The sequence below is a fragment of the Lepisma saccharinum genome, chromosome 1 (assembly GCF_977018435.1).
Source record: "Lepisma saccharinum chromosome 1, izLepSacc3.1, whole genome shotgun sequence".
NCBI lineage: Eukaryota > Metazoa > Arthropoda > Insecta > Zygentoma > Lepismatidae > Lepisma > Lepisma saccharinum.
Window position 1 is genome coordinate 47,522,659 of NC_139229.1, and position 25,736 is coordinate 47,548,394.

General features: G+C 39.0%; 1 protein-coding gene across 1 annotated transcript in view; it reads right to left on the reverse strand.

Annotated features, from left to right (window-relative positions):
• Positions 1-327: 327 nt before the first annotated feature.
• Positions 328-25,736, reverse strand: part of Ufsp1 (UFM1 specific peptidase 1) — a 41,589-nt gene continuing 16,180 nt past the window's right edge. The window contains exons 2-5 of the mRNA XM_083112276.1: positions 12,225-12,382; positions 8,079-8,249; positions 5,188-5,397; positions 328-465 (exon numbers count right to left, since the gene is read on the reverse strand). Of these exons, the coding sequence (XP_082968402.1) occupies positions 328-465; positions 5,188-5,397; positions 8,079-8,249; positions 12,225-12,362 (657 nt within the window). The 5' untranslated portion in view covers positions 12,363-12,382. The remainder of the gene's footprint in view (positions 466-5,187; positions 5,398-8,078; positions 8,250-12,224; positions 12,383-25,736) is intronic.

Sequence of the window (25,736 nt, forward strand, 5' to 3'; positions counted from 1 at the left end):
CAGGATTTTTTTCCACTTGTTCAAGTGGCTCCAGCACCCACCCAGCATCGTATAAAGTGGGTACCTGGAGGAAACACTGGTGGTATAGGCAGCCAGGGGCTTGGTGCTGATTACATCACCTGCACCTTCGGCCATGATCAAGAAAGTGTGGGACCCTAACTCCACACTCCCTGTGCGCCTTCATGGTGTGGTGCAAAGCACAGGGGAGCACTTTACTTTTATTTTACCTTTTTTTTAAATGGCCAACATTCAGTGTTTCAAAATAAATTTGGACAAGAAAATTGAAAATAGCTCAAAATTATCATTTTGACAATTTTATTATTAGAATCATGTACAGTGTTTCAGTTGAGGAAGGCATAAATTGTAAAATGAACTATCTACAAATTCATCCAGTGATTGCCACTTTATCCAACCCAATGAATGAAGCTTTGTCTTGTCTTGAGCTCTTCCCCAGAAATGAGGGTCCTGAAAGATTAATAAAAAATAACCAATCTGCATATTATTCTGAATCTGCAAATGTATAAAAGTTGAAATGCTTTTTGGTTTCTTTTAATTTATTTGGTAAAAGGCTAAGAATATTCTCAAAGATCAAAAGCCTGACAGTTTCTTTTTCTAAGTCAAAACCCACTTCAGTCACCTGGTTATTTACATCAATTAGCACTAGAAGGGCGAAGGATCTGATACCCCTTAGAACAGCAGGAAGGGGTCATTTTGACCCCTCACAAGAAACACATTTAAAATTCTAATTATTTTAGAATGGGAACATATTTTTAATTTATATTACATTCTGTGTTTTATGTATTACAATCAAAATGTTTAGGTTTATTTTGATTACAAATAAACTGCTACTTCTTGCGACATGTTCGGAGATGTCCTTCCCGGTCCAAGAACACTACCTACACGACGGCATGTAAACTGTGACACAGAAACCGCAACCTGACACTGATATTGCAGCACACATAAACAAAACTTTACAGGAGTTTAATTGACCCCTCCAGCTGTTCTAGGGATATAACATGAAATTTCACGTAAATAAATTATATTTTGTAGATTTCAATATACCATCTTAAAAAGAACAAAGTATTACGAAAAGTCACAAAATTTCGAGGAAAAAATAAGAAAAACGGGATATTTATTAAAGAAACATTGAAGGTAGGAGTCATTTTTACCCCTCCTGCCATTCTAGTGTTAAGGTGGTGAATGAACAAATCACATTATTCATGGAACACTTGTGATTTTATATTGGATTGGTAAGAACATTGATTATCAGTTATATTACTGCTCAGCATGAGCAGAAATTATATTTCTGTCCATTTATTGTCAATTAAAGTACCATGAATTTTATTCATTTAAGTTCTTATGCCACAAACTGTAGATACAGAATAAGAAAATAAGGATGACACATAATTCTTATTTTCAAAACTGGTAAATCCCTCAGTTGAAAACAAATTACCAATGTAGAACCTGGAAAAGAAAATTCTGAATGGGAGGAATTTCATTAACCCCAGTCCCCTCAATTCAAACCCTGAATGTACTGATTTTCTCATTCATCTGTGAACTCATTCTGTGTATCTACAATAGTTATTTATGCAATAAAAATAAAATTATGTACCTTTTGTACATATAATAGGGACCAATATGAAATTTTTGACAATACCCATACTCGATATTTTACCAATACGAGATGAAGTTGCGAATTTTCCTTGCAAAACGTGAGTGGTTTCATTAACTTCCTTAATTAATGTATACAAGTGAGTTTTACCTTAAGAAAAGAAACAAACTATGTATTGACACATCATTATATTCATAAACATTATTAAAAAATGATAAGAGTTTTGCAATAAATTACATGACATACGAGGGTCAATCATAGTCTTTATTATCGTAGTGAAAAACAAGACTGAAGCCAATATTTGTGTTTTTTACATAAGCACACGTTCCTCTAGTGTCAGCCCAACAGAACTAGACAGCACCACAGTCCTGTGGAACGCTGCTGGAGTGTTGCTTCCAAGATGGCACCTCCAGTGGAGACAGTGGAAGTTCGCGCAGCGATTAGTTTCCTGTTTTTGAAGGGGAATAACGTGAAGGCAATTCATGCAGAACTGATCAGTTTGTATGGCAAAAAGGTCCCATCCTATAACAGTGTGGTAAAGTGGTGCAGGTGCTTTTAATGCGGAACCACACGGCGTTGCCACCTCCAAAAAAGGGAAGATGCAGAAACCATTGGGAAAGGTGATGCTGAGAATTTTTGGGACTGCCAGGGCATACTCCTCGCAGATAAGGCTCGGAATGGGTCAAACAATCACAGCAAGGTACTACCAGGACCTACTAACCAAGTTACGGGAGGCCATCAAATCAAACCGCCAAAGAAAACTCTCCAAGGGTGTCCATCTGCTCCATGACAACACACCAGCTGAATCTACGCAGCTGCGTTGAGTTTTTAAAAAATTTTGCCCCACTCGCCTGACTTAGTGCCCAATGACTTCTTCCTCTTCCCTCACATGAAGAGCCTGCTGTGTGGAAGGTATTTCCAGGATGACGACAAGGTGATTGCTGAGGTGGAGCAGGTCTTCGGCAGCGAAAGTGGGGACTTCAACAACCAGGGACTCCACCAGCTCATCCATCGCTGGGAGAAGTGCGTCGCTCTGTGTGGTGAATATGTAGAGAAGGACTAACCCCACCCCAGGCACTCATGACACCAGCTCAATTTCATCACTACGATAATAAAGACTTTATGACCGACCCTCGTACTTACAGGGAAATCAAATTGGTAAAAAAAATTTACTAATGCACCCATATGACTACATCACCTGATGCTAATAGAGCACCTATATATTTTCTTTGATTCTAGCATAATAAAAGTGTCCCCCCGGCAGAATACTTGTATGCAATACTTTTTTTTCTGGCAGAACACGATGATATGCCATATCCGCATCTTTTTATAGGTGAAAATAAAACTATCATTTTATTTTAACCCTTTGTGGATTGTGCGAGAAAAGTTACGTCGATGGTTGCGCACGGTGCCAGAGACAGAGTTTTTAAAACATGTTTAATTAATAATATAAAATGACAAATCCTCAATTATTACGATTAGATCTTTTCTTTCAACAATTGTGGTTCTATAAAACTATAAAAATTGAAATTCTATAAAATTACAGAAAGGTACTTTTTGTTACTCGGGCACAAAATGGGAGACTGGATTTTCAGTAAAAACTAGGTACGCCTGTAGTCGTGCATAGACTCAAGACAGCAAGGAGCTTCAACGAACCCTCCCTAGCTGCTCGAATATCTTACTAACACTGAAAAGAAGAAAGTTAGAAACTCAGCTAGACAGAGGGAGGGTGTTGACAAAACGATCATTGATAAATAATGACATTAAAACCACATATCCAAGACAGACAAATCAGTCTGTTGCACCTTCGTCCTAGACTATCAAAGTTCCAGTTACTTGCTACATCCTGCCTGCTCCATCTATACAGCAGAGTTGTATGCCATTCTAAAGACACTGGACTTTGCAGACGTCAATGGTCTGAAGAAAGTCCTTGTGTGCAGCGATTCAACCAGCTTCTTGCAGACTGTGGATTCGCCGAATTCCCGGTATCCAGTAGTGCAACACATTTTCAAATGGTTCGTGTCTTTATCTGCCAGTGCGTGATGATGTCCGCTTCTGTTTGGTCCCTAGCCACGTGGGCATACAGGGGAACGAAGCAGCCAATGCTGCCACCAAGTCTACTGATGCAGACGGTGACATTCTCATCCACCTTCTGCCAGCTAGCGACCTGCAGCATGTGTTTCGTTCTTGCCTTTATGACACTTGGCAGGAAGATTGGGATACGGAAACGGGGAACAAGCTTCACACAATTAAGCCCACCATAGGTGCTTGGCATTCCTTATTCCTTTCCTCTCACCGAGAAGAAGTTACTCTTACCCGCCTGCATATAGGACACAGCCGTCTAACACATGGTCACTTGCTACAAGGGCTGGACCCTCCAATGTGACGTGCTTGTAACGTTGTTTTAAGTGTTCGGCATATTCTTATGGAATGTGCCGACTTTGCTATCCTCAGACAGACTTTTTATCTTCCCAGCTGTTTGTAATCCCTGTTAGGTGATGGCAACAATGTTTTATCAAATGTTTTTAGATTTTTGTGAAGAGCTGGTCTCTTCCACCGTCTGTGAGGAAGCTTTTAGTTTTTTCTGACCCTTTAATGTGTTGTGTTTGTCTTGTGCAGGTCTTTTTACAACCTTGCCATTTTAATTTATCCCAAGGGGCTTTTTACACCCCTTGTTTTAATCTCTTAAGTCAGAATTTTAGATAAGGAATATTTCCCCGAATAAATTGAAGGGTGCAAAATGGCCTTAAGTGCCCACACACCCAAAAATTTTAATTAATTAATTCATTCATTCATTCATAGTTCTTACAAGGAACAAAATAGGAAGCTTTGAGACCAAAGCGACATGTGACATGCATCCACTGGAAATGAACCTTTAGAAATAAATGCTACCTTTCGTACCGAAGCGACATGACAATATGCATGTGTCACTTCTGTGTCGCTCATACTGGACCATTTTCTCAATAATATTCATCAATTTGCCTCGATATGTTGATAGCACATACCCACAGACTGCATGGGGCACATGTCGCTTGTCTCTTATTATGTTGGTGTGAAATCCCTGTGTCGCCTGTCGTTTGTCAATTTACTCAGAAAGCTTCCTTACATACTTGAAGAGTACCGGAACTTTCCAGAAAAAAAGCACTGCTTGTATGCATTGCTGAACTAAAACATTTACATTCTATAACAGAGCTGATTGGGATGAAAAAATATAAACCACACTCAGTGAAGTGTCATTTTTCAAAGTACTCAGATAACTAATTGCAAGACATGCTAATTGGCAATTGTTATTTTTTTATTGATTACTGGGTACAATTACACCCTATAATGAACATCTGTGATCGCAGAAGTTTTGATTTTAATTTATGAAAAATTTAATTTCTAGTTAATATTAAGGTCCATTGTAGTCAAAATGCAACTTTTTTGATAACAAAGAAATGGAAGAACTGGGGTGTGTGTCACCCCTCCCCATCAGACTGTTTCAGTAACCAAGGGGGAAAATGCACTTTAAAGACTGTCTATTTAATTTACATTAATTAAAAAGAGAGAGAGAACATACTGAAACAAATACATACCACAACGAGAAGAAATGTTTTTTCTTCAGAGTGATGAAGTCCAAAGATGCCCTTTGAAGAGCAATCCTTGTCACCTCCCATCATGATTGGGGAAGCAAAATTTTCAAAGTGGTTCTTTAAGCTACTGACATGATCCTGGAGTTGCCTTCCTTGTTGAACATGTATAATCTTAGAAGGAATGTTATACAGCTGATCGATCACAACACAGATCTAAAGAAAGAAAAAAAATGTAATTACTACAATGTATTTTGATATTCATTGATGATGGTTGTGTACAATGGTATATTTATTTGGTTGTTTTTCTGTTTTCTATTGAATATTCATAACGATAATTTCAATGGTGACAATGATTGCTACTGGTGATAATGGTGAGCATGAATGAACAATCATGAAACTGACTTTCAACCCAGAACCATGTAATTTTGCACAATACTAATGTGGGTTTTTCCACCTGCATGTAGTTTTCTTTTATTTTAACTATTTTTTTTACTTAGAACGTCTTGCTAAGAATCTCTAGGTAGATCCAAAACTTCAGAAAACTGAAGTATGATACTTGTGACTTTACTCACGTCTGTTGTTGTTTGTGTGCACTTCAGCTTCACGTCTAGGAGGAGTTATCATCCCTCTCAATTACTCACACCCGTTCTTGTACACATAATGATGCTAAATGTATTGACAACCAAAGTTAACTGCCTTTTACTGATAATGAGACTACGGCAAGGTAGAAAATTTTTTAACATATGATTTTTTTTTTTGCAAATTGAAATACTTCGGTGATTTTTCCATCGATCATGAGGAGAAAGATGATAGGCTATAATGAGTTTGGTTTTGACATCCACTTTATGCACAGAAAGGCTAATGGGAACTGAACCTACAGTTTAAAACTGGATCTGAATCACAATGTGACTCCACCATTCAATAACCTGATGATATCACTCAAAACAAAGAAATACCGATCCACAATATCAATATTATTGTTGATTTGAAAAATATGTAGTAAAAACTTTCCACCTGTGCTGATAATAGTGAACAAGGAGAATAATAACATTTGCATACACCAAAGAAGCTGATCAGAATACCACATGGATAAAATCAATTGTAATCTATCTAGCAGTTGTTTATGACCGAACCAACTAAATAAAGTAAAATCAAGGGGGGATGTATATATATATGTATATATATACAGGGTGGCTCAATAAGTCACTTAACACCCCCAGTACAAGGCCACTGCAACGCGCAACATGGAAATAGTGATGACCAATCGTTATCAGGCCAAGGGGGAACCACATTTACGCCACCCACACGGTCGGCGGCCATCTTGATGTCCGCCATCTTGAATTCAACTTCAGAATTTTAAATGGGAAGGGAGTCATGCGACATATCAAAATGCGCTAGAATTTCACGAGAAATGCAATGGTGAAGGTTTTTTCGACGTATCTTTAACAAGTAAAAAGTTATGACTGAATTCTTGTACCAATTTGCTCCTTTTCGAGGTGTTAGAAAAATGCCTTAAAATTTGTTTAGCGCTTCGGTAATGCATCGAGATCAAAGTGACGTCTATGGAGAGATGTTCGCATGCCATTGCACATTATTTTAATCGGATACATCCATGAAGAGCTGTGCATTATGAATGGTTGTCGCGAACAATTTACAGTGTGACGCTTCCATTGAATTAAAAGTCCTTCACAGTGACAAGGCTAATGTTTATGTTCATAAGGAAGTTCATAAACAGAATATTCGATGATTTTTATTGGTCATCGCCAATTTCAAATTCCATGCCGCAGTGGCCTTGTACTGAGGGTGTTAAGTGACTTATTGAGCCACCCTGTATATATATATATATATATAACGTATGTTTGTTATTACTCACTCCAAGCTGGCGTGCTTCGTACTTTATAATAACTTTCCTCTCTTGCTTCACTCTGTCTACAACGCAAGACATAGGTTTCGCTTTCTGTTGTCCCCACTCCCTCACCCCCCTCTTTCTTACCCCTGCCATGCACGAAACAAGGTGGGTGAGATGGTGTCCCTTTAAAATCACTCAATTTGCCATGGTGTAACACGGTCTCGAATCGTAGATACGCACACGCGTGGCTCGGTGCGAGCAAATTTCCTATGACACAAGCCAGAAGAGGGAACCAGTTTTGCGGTTTTTCTCCACACAGACAGCAGCCAGCTGAACACAAATCGAGTTGTAGCCAACTGAGGTCTGATGAAGTGAAGCAGGTGAAGTAGCGTGGGAACATTCTATGTTTTGAAGGAGATGAATAACTACAATAAAAAAATAGTTGCATTGCATATTTATTTGGGTGTGTACGTACAAATAAGCAGAAGCTACTACTACACAGACGGAAGGAAAAGATTGAACGCTGTTGAACAAAGTGTTATGTTCAAACATTGTTCTCAATTATTATTTTTAACAGTTTAATGAAGATCCTCAAAGACCAGACTGAACAAGCTCACACTTTAAGGGAAGTATGTTCATTTATGTGTTTAGTTTCTGATGTATACATTTTGCTGCACGTTTAACTATTAAAAAAGTGTGTATGTTGAAATTTAAGCTGTATTTGTATAAACTATTATTCAGGTCTCTAATTTTGCATTCTTAATTCTCCTGACTTATTTATTGAAGCACTCTCAAAAATACTACCATAAAGCCAAGTTAAGCATATAGTACTATTGAGTTCAAAAATTTTTGAAACTTTAACTTTATTTATTTATTTATTTATTTATTTATTCAAAGTTTCAGATACAGCACTTTTAAGGCCATTTTACACTGAAAACTCTAACAAATAACAAGAACAAGTCAAGATGGTTTAAGGTAAAAACAAGAAAAGTTAAATATAAATCTGACAGAAGATAAAATTGGAGATTTTTATGATAAAACTTACTTCAAAACTTCCTATCCAATCTTTTGAATGAAGAAATGATGATGGCTTGTCTTCTACGTCTACCAATATTTGCTGTATCTGTGGGATGCTAGGAACAGGGACTGAAGAATTTGACTGTTCCTTTACCCATGAACATAAAGTCTGAAGAGTGCGATAACCACATCCCCAGCCCTGTGGAAGATATTTGACAATGTAGTTAGTAATATGCACAGTAATATTTTTAAGCTGTTATAACTTATTTATTTTCTCACCAATTGTGTTTAAACTTAATCCTAGCTTACCTATGCCATACTAGAAACTTACCTGAAGGTGGGGGGGGGGGGGCTCACAATCTTTTGTTATCAATGAAATTCAAGAAACAATTTTGTTATTGAATTATTGATTGATTGACTTGCTTTATTTTACTTCGATTTTTGTGCCACTTTTGGCTAATTTGCAAAAATGGGGATGAGTGATGATGTGATGAAATTGATGAATGAACACTCGCACACATCCATGCCTAGGCCAGGATTTCAACCCAAGACCCCTGGCATCGTAGCATGATGTGCTAACCACTCCATCATTGGGGCCGGCTAATTGGGTCACTGCTTCCTTTGTTGATTATATATGTGCTGTTATATATCAATTATAATAATTACAAAAATTATCATCCTTAATAAAAATAACAACCAATTATTGCATGAATGTCGCACACATACCATATTTACTCATGTATAATGCACACTTTTTTCCAAATTTTTGCCCCCAAAAACTGTGGTGCGTATTATGCATGGAATAATTCAGACAGCCAACATGGTCATTACATGATTTTGGGACACTTGTATTGATTTTTCATGTTTACGGAACCCTATCATGTTATAGATCGTTGTAAGGCTTGAATCCTGCAGTTTCTGAATATGTAAACAGTATTCCATACAAGATAACGACACTAATGTGAAATGCGGTTGAAATAAGTTCATCAAAAAATGAAGAAACGTTCTGATTTTTATGGTACTTTGGATGAAAGAAAACATAAGGAAAAAGATAATAAAAATTAAAATGTATTACTGGCCAAATAATATGACATACGTACATGGAGTATGTAAATTCCTTAATGGAAGAAAGCTTGTGCTGCTAACTGCTATTTGGAAGGTCCTGAATGTACCGTATAAATGTTACATTAGTCACAGAAAGAAAAAAGTATATATTTTGAAATAGAAGGAAGGAGCAATTGAATAGGTATGACATCATTCACTGACAGCATTGCAACAGATTTACAACCTATAACTAAGCAAGCCATTTCTTGAAATGGATTGTACTGAGCGTTATATACGAGATATAATTTTTTTGTCACTTTTACCCATCCACACCAGAGTGCGCATTATACACGCACATGCACTATACACGTGTAAATACGGTATTTTACCATTCACTAAAACTCACAAAAACCTTAATAATTTTTCATTAATGTTTTCTTGTTTATAGAGATGCAGTTGTTTATTAATTATAATAATTACAAAAATTACCATCATTACCACCTAATTGTACACTGTCACTGGCACGAGTGTCTCAAATCACACACATTCAAACATGGCATCTGATACCACCAAGTGTAAACCTCCTGTTTACATTACATTTATGTTTTTATGAAGATAATACAGAAATATTGGGAACACCCTAGGGGAAAATTTAATTTATTTTCGATTTTTATGCAAATTTTCAGTTGAAAAATTGGAAAAATAGAAGTGGTGGGCGTGAAATATTTAGATATTACATCTTTACTTTTCTTGTGTATGGTTTTCTTCTTCGTGATGATGCAAACACATGAAACTGAATAAAGGTGACGAGGATGTTGAAGAATGACGTACATTTTGGCAACATAAGGATAAGATTACATAGTAAGCACCTGATAGCATCATCCAAGCTCCCATCATTCACTTCCAGTTGAACATTCGACGAGAATGCAAAGGGGTTTCCTCTTGGTAGAGCAGTACAAATAAAGATCTTCATCAGGACAAATGAAAAGATGGGGTGGGGGATAAAAACTGAAGATGGTGGAAGGTGAGTGAATGCTTCATAATAATACTGATGGCTCATCTAGGTTATGAACCATTCAAAATTTCCTTACCCTGGACTGGACTTTTGACCGACTTGACAGAGCTTTTGTCAGCCATCTCTTAACTTGACCTGATCAATATCTTTTTTAAGTTGAAAGATTGGGTTAACATTTACTTTTAACTGTCAAAGGTGCAGTAACAGACTCTGGTATAGAAAGTGAAATAACAACAATGATCTGGACTGAACTTAATACACTGACTATGCATCACTCATTAAGAAATGTCCCACTTGGAACTGACCTTCAATTAGCTGTTGCACCACTGAATTAGTACTATTTGTATTTAGTCATTACAAACTGATACAGGTTTGTTTCTTTTCCTACCAATTGGTAATAATTCCCCATTGGCATTTGTAGTGTTAATTCTTTTTCTAAAAATATGTGAACAAGCTAGTTTCCAACATTATCACATGACAATCACAATTACACTTAGTTTGAAATATGTGTTTCCTGCAATATAAAAAATTTAATTATAATAAAAACTCATAAAATCCTCAGCATGGTTCTCACTCGTTTTGCCCAAACAAATTCCTGGGTTTTTCCAGGTTTGCCAGGAATTTTCAAATAAGTTTTCAATAATTTTCGGAAACTTACTCAACTCAACTCTGTTTAAAGCACATTTTTTTAGTGCAAATATGAATCTTGTGGTTTCAGTTGCCATATTTCAGAAATGACTTGCATCAAATCGAGTTTACAAATATATGAACAATCCATATTCAAGGCAAGTACATAAAATATATACAACTATTCCACTTCTTCAGACATACATCTATTTCTTTGATTTTTCCATTATTTCCAGGTGAGTGAGAACCATGCTCAGTCAGCCATATAATTTCTTAATTCATTGCAACCCCTGATCATAAACCACCCAGAAATATACAAGGATCATTTTAAAAAAGAGTGATTACATGCTCCTCACTGCCTACTCATATTATTGTGGAGGACGAAGTAACAACATTCCTTTGTAATAGTCTCCGGCCTGTATAGGACATGTTGACAAATTTCTGGCAATTTTCTCATGCCGTCAGTGGAATCGTTTTTCTGTACATCACCGAGGGACCGGCCCAAACCTAAGACAGCAGCCCGTGAGGGCCAGGGCCTACCTACTGACTGCCGGCCTCACCCCCTACCTGCTGAGGTGGAAGATCATCCAACCAGTTATGCGGTGAGGTGTGGTCAGCACAACGAACCCCCAGTCGTCGTCGTAGGTTTCCATGATCAGGTTATGCTACTCATTCACAGCTCCTCAATTTCCTCGTGATGGTGGATGGCCACCGGTCTCATACACAGGCTGAAATCTCTGGAGAAAAGTTTGTTACACTTCCCCAGGAGACTCGAACCTGTGCACGTCCCACAGCCCAAAGCATGTAATTGCAAGAACTCATGTCCTGACTATAAAAGGGGTGCTCTAGCACTTTCCAATCCCACCCCTTGAGCAATTGCCCCACTGAATTTGCAACATTTCACCTGGAGTTGTGGTGCAGCAGAATCAGATATATGTCTCACCAGAAGCATAAGTTATTTCCAATGCATAACTGATATCACTGTGACTCCCTTTGCTACTGTGTGACAAAGTAGAATGACCTCATACTCATAGGCAACAAGAAGCAATCCTTAATGTTGCTAGGCACTTCTTGAAACTTTCGCAGCTTTGGCGAATCAGTATGGTGAACCAATGAACCACTGTTGGATATGGAAGTGCTCATCACCACAAGTTTGCACAAGTTCTCTGTGACACTTAACAGCATTTCTTCCACGTTCAACTTGAATTTTGAATAAAGCAATTTATTCTTTTCCTGAGAACATTGTTTTACTACTGAATACGGCTACAGTCAGTGCAGTGCTCCTGCCACACATCAATCTGTGAACTCCAAAATGTCATGTCTAGAGCGGGAGTAAAGCCATTATCTGAATCCACAATTCATTTTTGCTACCAGTCACGAACAGTGGATATATTGTTGAGTCGTCACTTTTTCTTTAAAATGATCTTCATAATACATGTTACAGAAATAATCCTTATGTTTTACTTCTTAAGATTTTTAGAAACTTACTCTGTCATCAAAGCCATCACAACCATAATGGTAGTATCTGCAGAGTCCTTTAACTAGTATTGTTTCACCATTTGTGCTTGGAGGAAGAAGGCCTTCATGCACATTTGTCAGAAGATTATCCACATAATTTGGAGCCATTAGGACTATAAAGCCTGTACCTGTCAAGAAAATGTAACACTCAGTAAAGTAAACAAAACCTGAAAAAGAAATTACTGACTTGTGTATACTGGAGAAAAAAATCCATGTACAAAATTTTGCCACTTCACCTCTCTCACCAGGCAGGTGGCAAGCTGAGAGCTTGGATTCCATTTCTCTTTTATTGGTGCTTTCTATAAAGAATTCCCAATTGAATCACCAATCAATTACACTTCAGGAGTACACTACAGTAAACACTAACAAAACAATCTGATTCCATGTTGCACGAAAATTTCAAAAAATGTGTTTTGTAAAACACACTACTGATATAAGCACCAGTAGCGTAGCATGGACATTTCAGGTGGGAACGCCAAGTCCGAAGGAAGGCTCGGCCCTTTCTTGCTTAATAATTTACTTATGAAATTAGTCGCGACAGGTATTGTTTATTTGCCTGAAGTCAGCTGGGTTTTCAATAAAACATCATCCATGCATGTTTTAGCTAGAAAATTAGATGCCTCACTATGCCACAAATGTTTTGAACTCTGGTGTTTTATACCTTTTTTTATACCTTTCTGCATGACGCAAGTCATTAAAAACCTACCTGAATCACAAGCGCCTCTGCACAACAGTAGACGTCATTGTTGTGGATGATCCAACTACTGATTGATTTGGTTTATTTTATTTTGCTTTTCTACCACTTTTGGTTAATTGCAAATATGAATATGAGTGATGATATTGATGAAGGGATACTGACAAAGAACACCCGTGCTCACGCCGGGATTCGAACCAGGGACCTCTGTCGTCTTGGTGCACTGTGCAAAGCAGAGTGGATGATCCAAATATTGTACAATCTACTGACGTAACAGTGCCGATTAGTAATTCAGACCACTGTTTCTTACATTTTCAGAATGCTGATAAACATTTTAAAATAATTTTGTCCAGAGACCATTCGATGTTAAGAGTTTTCAAATGAATGCTAAACATTTCCATTGACACAATATTAAGTAGTTAGATAATAACGAAAAAATACAATAAAAAAAATTAATAGTTTTGTGGGTTAAGTGGTAGAGCAGCCACAGGCTGAATTTCTACCACGAGGACTTCACCAACTTACTTGACAAAAACTGTGTTGATCTTTTAGTTTCTAATTCACATCGCTGTTCGTGTGATAAATCATACAATGCAGTGGCCATTAAGAAGCAGTATATTTGAGATTGGTAAAGTTACGTCAGTCAATATTGCATATTGTAGCATCACATAGCACGAGTTGCATGAGCGCGAAGAGCGAAGAACCGGGTAAGAATTCTACCGCTGTCGTCTGCTTCAGAAGGCAGGAAGGGTCACATGAACCAATCACGGTAGACCTCTCTGCTCCGTACGCTGGCGTAAGAGAGAGCATTTACGCACGTGCTGTATAAATCGAAGCTTTCCCTCCAGAAAGGCAGCAAGGAATATAGAGTCCTGTATGCCGAACCTGCTCGGCGTCCGGCCGGGAAAGGCATTGAAAAGAGATGCAAGAATGTGTGATGAGAGTGGAGCGTTGCAAGCGGATCACAAAAAATAGCCATTATAATGCCATGAAGGTCAAACATATATGAAATTAGTCACGTTTTACTTTATATTCACAGCATTTAAGCATTTTTGAAATTTTAAATCTGGGAACGCCGGGCGTACGGGCGTACTATAACGCTACGCCACTGATAAGCACATGCAAACCTGAACATTAGGATCCACAGAATACAACCCTATCACCCCAGATTATGGGAAAATATGTCTTTGTTCGTTCACTAATAAAAACAAATTCAAACTTTTACAGAATTTAAATTATAATTCGTTTTTGTCATGCATTACATTTTTCACAACATACAATCCTTGTGGATGTATTGCATTCCTTTGTTATTTTGGATTATCCACAGAGGTCTAGTTGGTAGATTGTCTGACTGGCACGTGAGAGACCCGGGTTTAATTTCAGGCTGGGTAATCTACAGTACGAATTTTTCCAGCCTCGATCCGGATAAAGTGGCTTTGGGACTCACCCAGCCTCAAATCAATGGGTACTTGGGGGCAACCCTGTGGCCGGAGGATGGTGCTGATCACATTACCTCCAAAATGGTCAAGAACGAGAATGCATGCAGCCCTACCCCCAAATCCCCTAAGGTATCTTGCTATATGCATGGTGAACTTTACCTTTATATCACCTTTCACAATATTAGATATCCTTTTTTTCATACCATTCATTCATACTCCTTGCTTTCTGTGCATCCAAAAACAAAAACTCATCATATATTAAAGTACATCAATACACTTTGACATCACAATTAGGCAAAATATAACAAGTAACATTAGGAAGTGTATGGTGACCATGCGCTAGCTGAGCGAACATGTCAGAAGTGGTTTGCACAGTTTAGAAGTGGTGATTTCGGCCTGGAAGACCAAGAGCGACCTGGACAGCCAAAAAAATTTGAAGGCGAAGAATTGAGAGCATTGCTCAATCAGGATTGGTGTCAAACGCAGGAAGAACTTGCAGAAGCATTAGGCGTTGATCAAACAACAGTTTCCAAACGCCTCAAAGCCATGGGAATGATTCAAAAGATGTCACATTGGGTTCCACATGAATTGAAAGACAGAGACGTTGAAAGACGAAAAACCATTTGCGAATTGCTGCTTCAAAGACAGAAAAGAAAGGGGTTTTTGCATCGCATTGTTACTGGCGATGAGAAGTGGATCCATTACGAGAACCCAAAATGAAAAAAGGCCTGGGTGAAGCCAGGTGAACCAGGTCCATCACAACCGAAACGAGATATTCACTGTGCAAAGGTTATGCTGTGCATATGGTGGGATATGAAAGGTGTGGTGTACTATGAGCTGCTGCAACCAGGTGAAACTATTAATGGAGAACGTTATCGACGACAATTAATGCGTTTGAAGCAAGCTCTGGCCAGGAAACGACCAGAATGGGAGAACAGACATGATAAACTTATTTTTCAACATGATAACGCTCGCCCACATGTCGCAAAACCGGTCAAAACCTATTTAGAAAATGTCGGATGGGAAGTTTTACCCCACCCGCCATATTCACCAGACGTTGCTCCTTCGGACTACTACTTGTTCGATTGCATGAATAACGATTTGATTGGACAGTGGTTCACTTCTTCAGAAGATATCGAAAAATGGGTCTCTGACTGGATCGCTTCAAAGGATGAGGACTTCTTTCGCCACGGAATCCATAACTTACCTGACAGATGGGGAAAAGTGGTGGCTCACGATGGACAATATTTTTCTTAAGGTATTTATGTATTTTATGTTTGAACTACAGCTTCAATGTGTGCGTAACAACCGCACGAATTAATTCCTAGACCAAATATTATATGCATTAATACATAAAGCAAGTCTGATTCTCTTGTTAATGTGCAACTTAAGTTTCCATCTCAACCTACCTTTTGGTAGAGGTTTTTCATTAAGTAAAAAATATTTATTTTTGTAATTGCTAAGCAGGGGTTAAATAAAGAAAAATGAAAAAAAAAGGTCATGAAAAAGTCAAGAATTTTGGATATGTTATTTTGATAGACACCGTGCAGTGGAACAGTGTTGACTGCACGGGTACTTGCAGAAGCACATATGACTGCACGATTTTCAGCTTGCACCTTGTGTAGCCTTCATTCTTGGGAGTAGTATCAATTCTTGATATATTGGGGAGGCTGAGGTGACTTCTTTTTTGGATCCTGGAATAAAATTCCTATTTGTATGGATACCAAGGGGAAATCCCGAAAGCATGCAAGGCTCAGACATGTAACTTCACTTCCATGCCACACATTATCTCATATTTAGCAGTCAAAATGGCTGACAAAGATAGCTCTGATGGCATTTTCAAAGGTGAATCTGCTACATTAAAGGACCTATTAAGAAGCAACTTACTATGGCACTGGCATTAATGTTCCTGATGTCAAAAGACTGTGCAATGGAGTTTTCTCACAAATACACACACAGATCATGAGAGCAACAACCTTTAAAACTAAGAACTTTGGGTGACTTAACTGTTCAGGTTAAACTTGACCATCAACTGAACAGTTGTAAAGGTGTAATATGCAACTAGGATCTGTTAAATGCCACAGAGGAAGAAGTCCTGAAAAAAACTCTTGGACCAGTATGTTACAGCAGTGTAGTATATTAAGAGCAGAAAGTCTGGAGAACTTGTTCCAACTGTTTCCCTCATCCTCACATTTGGTGCGACTTCTCTCCTGGATAAAGTGTAGTCTGGATATTACAGCCTTAATGTCTGGCCATACATCCCAACCCATATGCAAGGCTTTAGATGCCACAATTTTGCCACCCCCAGCCCTCCTGCAAGATCATCACTGCCATTTGTTGCAAGTGAAGTTTATCAGAGCATTGCAAGGACCTATGTCCATCTTATCCCAAGTGTGTGAAGTGCAAGGGCGAGTACCTTGTCTGGCACCGTAGTGTACAACGTACTAGCAAGAGAAAAAAATCAGGGAGCTGGTCATCACCAAAAAAATCTCCACAAGTGAAGCACTGTCTCCACTGTCTGCCTTTTTCTACTGCCCTTACCTGTCGCAGTATAGGTGTTCAAACCAGCAATGTCAAGATAAACAATAGGTACTCTTGAAGCTTCTCATTCTTCTTCAAGCAAGCCAGTGACATCTGGTTCTCGCTTGACAGTAAATAAATATTCACAACTGAAGATCATACTGAAGAAGGAATATTTTATGAGATTAACCAGTACTTCAATTGGGGTAGTATCAAATATCCAAAAAATCAAATCTCCACTCAAAGTAATCCAATACTCCTACCCCCACTTCCTCATGCACATCACCCTCTTTCTCCTTATGCGAGGACCTAATATAGGGTGAAGTCATAGATATTGAATTTGTAAAAAGTACACATAGAAAGATAAGTCCACCATCGTCATGTTATAACCCTAGTGGAATCTGAAAAAAATAATAACTCATTCAATTCCTACCACTGTCTTCATACAGAGACCTGGGAGCAGATTTTGGATTAATTCCATGAAGTCTCTGAGGCAGAGTGGTTAGCACATCATGCTTTGACATGACAAGGTCAACGAAGTTAGTTGTGTTTTATACAGCGTATATTGATATACTTGTAAGTTGAATTTTATCTTCTGCAAATATGCTGTATAAAGAAACAAACTGCCGGAGTACTGAGGTAAGGTGAGTGTACACACATTGAGGAACTGTAAATTTTACTATCAGAACCATCAATTCAAATTAGCTACATGCTTTACTGCATAGACAAGCTTCCTGAGGGTCACCATGCTTCACGGAAGGGTTGCAATTGGTGTTTGCGAACTCATCCAAGCTGCTGCTGTGCAAGTCTTATTTGCTCCATGTACACACCTAGTTAGGAGCTTCACTCCTTATATGACCAACTTCCTACTGCTCTAGTTCTTTGAGCAATTTCAACACTTACTTTTTAACTTTAAAGTAATGATTGTATATAAGGGTGTAAAATATGTGTTGAAGCACCCTTAAAAAAAAAATAATAATAATAACTCATTCAATTCCTACCACTGTCTTCGTACAGACACCTGGGGGCAGATTTTGGATTAATTCCATGAAGTCTCCGAGGCAGAGTGGTTAGCACATCATGCTTCGACATGAAAGGGTCCCAGGTTAGAATCCTGGCCTGGGTGTTATTTGTGTCTGAAACATTATTTTAAATGTTAACCATATTTTTATTGAATGTGTCTATTTTACTTTATTCAGACAAACTGTTAATCTTCCCAACTCTTTATCATCCATGTTAAAAGATGGTGACAGTATTTAAAAAAAAAAAAGGTTTACAGCTTTTTGAGGAGCGGGACTTTTACACTCTTTCTGAGGAAGTTTTTAGTTTCTCCTTACCTCTTTAATGCGTTGTGTAGGTCATATGCACTTTTAACCTTTATCAATGGGCTCTTTACAAACTTTTTTAAAACTTTAAGGTGAGGGTTTTATAATGTAACCACAGGCAAGAGAGCTTGCACAGAACCGCGACTCCTGTGCACCATACACCTGCATGGAGAGGTGGGGTAAAGTGGAGCAGGCTTCTTTATGGCCTCGGAGTTGAACCGCTGGAGTGGAAGGTGTAAGGAGACTTTTGGCCGAAGGTTCTTTTCCTTGTGGTCTCTATAAACACGATTTTTCCTCATACACTTTGAAGGGTGCAAAAGGGCCATACATGCAAACCCAAAACATTTTAACTCGCTCATTCTTTGTGTGTGTCCATAAATTTAATCATATCATTACTCATCTCCATCCCTGTGTTTAGCCAAAAGTGGCAGAAAAGCGAGGCTAAATAACAAAAATCAAATGATGGTATTCCCACTTACTTCAGTCTGTCTTCTGGCTCATATTTTGCAGTCTTGGTCTCGCTCCTAACCTTTCATGAAGTCTGTCTACTGATTTTGTGAGTGGATGATCATCTATCATTACAACTCAATTTTGACCATCCTTCACAGGTCACCTGAAAAACTTCCATACTTCTTCCCAGTGGATCTGCAAAGTGTCGGCCAGTCCCTGGTGACCTGCAGTGATCAGTGCAGCAATTAAGGATCGTAATTGTGCTTTCAGTTGCTTTTACAGGAATACCCACTGCCACCAACCTTGAGTTACTCTGCCTTATGTATTAGGGTGGATCGAAAAAACATTTTTTTTGGAAATCGGTCTGCGGCTAGTGCTTAAAGTTTGTGGTTGGTGGTCCTTATAACCCATAAAAAATTTCAACTTTATCGGATAATATCTTCAGGCTGAGCTTTTTAGTCAAAATTTTAAATTTTTATGAAAAATGTCAAAAATTTGCAATTTTTACTGATGGTTTCTCAAGGTTTCTGGAGTGATTTAATGGCAAAAAATTACATATATTGCTTGTATGTTGCTTAACATTAACGATTTAGTGTGTTTGAATCAGGGAAAATGGTTTCTTAGTTCGCCAAAATTCGTCAAAAAATGCCAAATATACAGAAATGTTACGGATGTTGGGTAGGCAATAACCCGCTATAATTACTTGACCCCACCAACTTAAATTTTCCAAAAACGATAAGGTAATAGGAAAGGAAGTAAACTGCAGCTCTTAGTTCAACGACTAATCAACTATCCAACACTTACCACGAGGAGGTGGCTGCAATTGAGCACCGCACGCCCACCCACCCACCCAGGTAGTCCGCTTTGGTATCAAACTTTCGTAATATTTTCCTGTCCTCCAATCGAGCTCTAATATAGCCATCTCGGGAGTCATAACCACATACAGCAATTTAAGCAGCAGTTACATCTTTGACGCACCGTTCCACTGCCTGGCTATGGCACGGCAGGTCAAAAAAAGTCTGCAGTTTTCCTAGGGAATCGTCTCTTCCTGCTGCGATCTCTTCTAAGTCTTCATTCGTACGTAAGTGTGCTACTGGAGGCGATGTTATTTCTTATTTTCCCCAGTGCAGTAAATCTGTGTAATCTTTGGCATTAAAGTTAATCACTGGGGGTGCAAATTTTCTAATGGTGTTGTTTGGTTGGATTTGGCTTTTTCTTGCTTCCAGGATCTTCTTTGTCGCGTTTTGACGCACATTTGGGCGACTGTCTGCCAACATACCAACAACTATGTTTTCTGGATGCCCCCAGAAAGCATGATTTTGAAGACGTTCATAGAGAAAAGTCTTTAAATCGTTTGGTAAGTACTCCATTTTCTGTAATGTTAGCCACAGGTTTTTTGATGCATCCTTGATAGTTCCATTGCATTTGATGTAAAACCACATGCGAGCGTAAACTTTAACGACAAATTCTGTCAATGTCTTAAGCCCAGGTGATGGATTTGATGTTGCTACATACAGTCGAAGGATGCACCCTGCAAGAGTCAGCCATCGAGCATGGTGAATGGGCCCAGGAAGACACATCGCAAGATCATTTGGACACACTCCACTGTTTGCAGCCTGGCACATTTTGTAGAGGTAAGCCTGGTCTTTGCTGAGAACATCAACGTTAATATCAGGAAGAACTGCTTCAATTTTTTCGAACTGGACGATGGGCCGGTCTTGGCAGTGTAATCCTGTAGACAAGCTATTTCCTAAGTCGCCATGAAATCCCTTTGGGCCGGATGTCTTGCTGTCAATTTTCTCAAAAATGTGTCTTAGGGGCAGGCAGTTCATTAGAATGCAATTGACACACAATCTATTGGAGAGGACGCTGGATATATTCTTCTAAACGCCAGATGATGCCGGTGTGCTTCCCCGTGTTCTTCCTCTCTCCGTCGGATCCTAAGCACGACAATTCCGTCAAATCTATGTCTTCTTCACAGAGGAAGTTCCAAATAGCGGCAGTTGCTCCTTCTGCATCGGCTGTTTTGGGCGTAATATGGGGAAGGTAGAATGAACCAGGTTCCTCGATGAGAGAAATGCGCTCTTCTTGACAAGTTCGTTGGTACGTTTTTCCAGCCTCTTCACATGTCTCTTTCACCAAAGTAGAATCTTTCCTTCCATCGAAGTACGACAAAATTTTCTTGTTCTGGGGACATTGTCGTGCTTGTAGTGTTTGTCGCATTCGTGAGCGCTGTCGCCTGACATTGTTTCTGTCTATAACAATGTTAAATTTCTCCTTTTGAGGTAGTGTTTTATCTATATCACTCAGAAGACTTGACGCCAAATGTGCAGCTACTCTGTCTGACACACCACGCCTTTCACATGCACACGAAAACAAACTCAGATTGACCCTGGTCTGACTACTTGTTCCCGAGTTAAACTTCTTCTTTTGCGGAATGAATTCTCCATCTTCATCATCGCCAGGCAAGTCTTCCTTGTCTTCGACATTTTCAGCTCCTTCCACTTGCCGCACTTCTGACGATGAACGCTCTTCTATACGTTTTTCCAAGCTAAGCTGGTCGGTTTCTTTCCTTTTTATTCTTTTCAGATTTATTTTCGTTGTCGGGATGTCTTCTCTTCCAATGTACATTTATTGATCTGTTCTCTGGTCTTCTAAAAATTCCTTCTCCATTTCAGGTATTTTGAGAGAGCATTTGCAGGCACTGTAGTTCACACACTTGCAGGAAGCGATGTCAAATAGGCATCGCGAACTTTCGAGGTAAGTATTCATTTGAACTTTAAATGCCGGTGAAGGTTTCCTTTTGTATTTACTGTAGGACTTATTCAAATTCTGCACTTTAACATGTTCACAGTTTACAAGGTCCTTCACTCTCTTCAAAGACACTGTTGGGATCGAAGCTTTCATCCAAATATTCACTATTCGGTTTGCAACAATGTTAGCAATGTCTCTCGCAGAAGGGGATTTGCCGTTCAAAGCTACTGTTTTTTCCGCTTGAATGTAATTAAAACACTGTATGACACTCAAAAATGTTGGTAACTGGTTTTCATTCAGATCCTCCGATTTCCCTAAAATATCGAACACAGCTGACTTCGTCTGCCCTCGAGGCAAGGGTGGCATTGTTATATTTCCTGTTCGCACTCTTGTCAATCCACAGATTGACAAGATTCAACAGTAGTTTTTGACACGCGCTTTGCAATATCACACTTGTTACGTAGACTTATAAGACCGTCACGCTTCAGTTGCTCCATCCGAACTGACTGGCGCACACACCGTACTCGCAACGGCACAGTCGCTGGGATCGTGCTTACTCCATCAACATCAAACAAGTTAGAATAGGTATCCTTCGCTTTGCCTCGCACGGGCGATGGGAGCACTAGGGTGACAGAAGAAGAGTCCTACAGGTGCAGGATATAAGCAACGCATGTTCTGGCATTATTAAAGTATTTTCATCTACCTTTTCATGGTAAGTGTTGGATAGTCGATGAACTAATAGCTACAGTTTACTTCCTTTCCTATAACCTTATCGTTTTTGGTAAATTTAAGTCGGTGGGGTCGAGTAATTATAGCGGGTTATTGCCTACCCAACATCCGTAACATTTCTGTATATTTGGCATTTTTTGACGAATTTTGGCGAACTAAGAAACCATTTTCCCTGATTCAAACACACTAAATCGTTAATGTTAAGCAACATACAAGCAATATATGTAATTTTTTGCCAATAAATCACTTCAGTAATATCGAGAAACCATCAGGTAAAATTGCAAATTTTTGACATTTTTTCATAAAAATTTAAAATTTTGACTAAAAAGCGCAGCCTGAAGATATCCGATCAAGTTGAAATTTTTTATGGGTTATAAGGACCACCAACCACAAACTTTAAGCACAAGCCGCGGACAGATTTTGAAAAAAAAAAATGGTTTTTCGATCCACCCTATTATGTATGCCTGCGGTGTTCCTAGTTGATCCAGTTAAGAAAGTTGGCATGTTTGGTCCAATATGTCTCTCCTATGAAGGAACAGCCTTCGTCCAAAGACATTTGGACAAAGTACACCACATTCAGGGATGCACTGCAGCATGTTACATACCAATTCTGGAGACATAGAAAATATTTTGGGCACATGTTTATCTAATGCATCAAGTTCGAATAATTACCATCCACGTTTTTGTTGTGAGAAGGAACGACAGAGGCTTAATGACAGGTTGAAAGAACATAGGGATGATGTACGACTTAAGAGAGAGAGAAATGTGATATTTAAGCACACGAGAGAAACAGGACATGACCGAGTGGGATGAGGCTAAGCAGATAGAAAGGGAGAAGAGAGTACTAGTGAGAAAATTGAAGGAGGCCAAGGAAATCGAGAAAGGGGAAGAAGACACAATCGACTGGAATGTGGGACTGAAGATAAACAAAGAATGGAAGAAGGTGTTAGAAAGAGTGGAAAGGACAAAAGCGAAGGAGGAGAAAAGAAGAAGAATGAAGAAAGAATAAGGAAAAGGAGCATGAGATAAGGAGTCCAACCACATTCCAGATGAAAGGAAATGTTTATCTAAATTGCCTGTCAGGTGAAACAACAGTTGACAGGAGAAGGCCACCTGCTGGAACACCTGGAAAGGAATGTTCCAGATAAACAACTTTCTAATATTCTTGTGTCTGGAGGGGAGTGATTTTTGTGTGTGTGTATATCTTCCTGTTTTGTACCTTATTGCATTTGTATTTGGTACAGAGTCTGAAGAAGACCTTGCTAGAAGGTTGAAACGTAAGGTTTAGTTTATGTTTTTGAAATAAAATAAATTCTGCCTTGGTCAGCATATTGGATTTTTGGTTATCATGGAAATAAGGCTTAATGGTGTTATCATTGGAGTATTTTAGTATCTCCTTACTTCTTTCGGTGTTGTGTATGTCATAAGCAGTTCTCTATACAACCTTGCACTTTTAACTTTCTCACGGGGATTTTTACACCTTTTCTAAATTTCAGATAAGGATTTTAGATAAGGGGATCTTCCCCCACATAGTGCGAAGAGTGTAAAATGGCCACACCTAAACACACACCCATAAATTTTAATCCATTCATTCTTACAAATATACACAGGTTTCAGCATTGCTTAAGTCACACACAGGATAACTCATAATTTACTCAAGTGTTTTTAACTCAATTAAAAATGTAACCATAACAGACACAGCAGAAAACTGTGTATTATCAGATGTGGATACTCATCATTATATACAGATGCTTCATAAGTCCCCCTTGCTGACATGGCAGATGTCAATCCTGAAATCCAGCACCTGCTATTCAGTTTGCATCATATGTTAGTCATTGGTAGCAAATCCACCAACATCTGGTATGTCACGTGACACAGGGGGTTATAAATGCAATCTTAGATAGCCTAAAGCATTAACAACCAAATCCCTACATCCAACAAAACACACACAAAAAAGTACTTTACACAACATGATATAAAATGGTAGATGGCTATAGACAGGTATTTTGTGTTTCCTTCAAACAATAACACAAGCCTAAATACTTTCATATATCATGGGGTTTATTCATTTTACAGAAAAAAGTTAATTTTGGCCTCTAACTAAAGGGGATTCCCAACTCAGTGTATCTAGTCCCCCATGCCAGAGAGTAAGGGTGTCCTTTTGTTGAAATGTTTCTGGAGGTGGTCTGCTTCTTTCCTTGAGTGGATGAACTAACAGGCATGGGCAAGCAAAATGCAGAACTGCTCTACGTTGGGGAATGAATCTTACAACCAGAACCTATTGAATAAAGTGAGAGAAGAAACAATCTGCCAGAATGGAAAACAAGTTTCCCTTGTTCTTGTCGCTGATCCTCGTGATGAAAATTATCTGAGCTACATACGAGGGGCGTCAAAAAAAAAGGGCCGATTGGCTATTACAGAGAATATAACCAAGCAAGAAAAAATTTATTTTGATGCTACACAAGTGCATACCCTAGCTATTTTTCTACATATTCACCATGATGCTCCAAGCATTTTTGGTACCATGGAACAAGTTTACGTAAACCTTCTGCGTAGAAATCTGCCACCTGGGATCTCAGCCAGTCGAGAACTGATGTCTTGAGAACTTCACTATCATTGAAACATTCCAAAGCAAGCCACTTTTTGAGATGAAGGAACAGAAAGGAATCACTTGGGGGCAAGATCGGGACTGTATGGTGGGTGATTAAAACGTTCCCATCGGATTTTTTGAATTGTCACAACAGTATGGTCAGCTGTGTGTGGGCGGGCATTGTCATAAATAAGCAGATTTCCAGACCGTAACATTCCTCTTTGCCGGTTTTGGATGGCACGTCACAGATTAGACAGTGTTTGGCAATACACATCTGCTGGGATGGTTCTTCCCAGTTCCAGGAATTCCACAAGGGTTACACCTTTTCGGTCCCAAAACATGGTTGCCATGATTTTGCGATGTGATGGTGTTTGCTTGAATTTCTTCGGTTTCGGTGAACCTTAGTGACACCATTGCATGGATTGCTGCTTCGACTCACCAGTGACGTACAATATCCAGGCTTCGCCTCCAGTCACTATGTGAGAAAACAAGTCAACCCCATCCTTCTCCCAGCGGGCCCAAAAATCACATGCTGATTTCCTTCTTTCATCTTTGTCAACATTTTTACACCCACCTTGCACACAGTTTGCGATAACCCAGATTGTCCGTTACAATTCGGTGCAATGTTTTATCAGACACTTCAGGAAACTCATTGCCTAGATCAGTAATGGTGAAACGGCAATTGGATCGCACTTTCTCATCAACATGTTGCGCAAGGTCGTCCGTCTGAACACTAGGCCTGCCGCTCCGCTAGTCATCATGAACATTTGAACGTCCTCCCCGAAAAGCACAGCACCATTGTCTTAACTTTCTTTCACTCATTACTGTCGGTCCGTAAATGGCACACAATTCCCGATGAATGTCAGATGCACTCAGTCCTTTTACGTTGAGAAATCTCATCACCTACCTCACCTTGGACTTGGCGGGATTTTCTATTACAGCACCCATTTCAACTTCCTGCTACTCGCACATACGCACCTC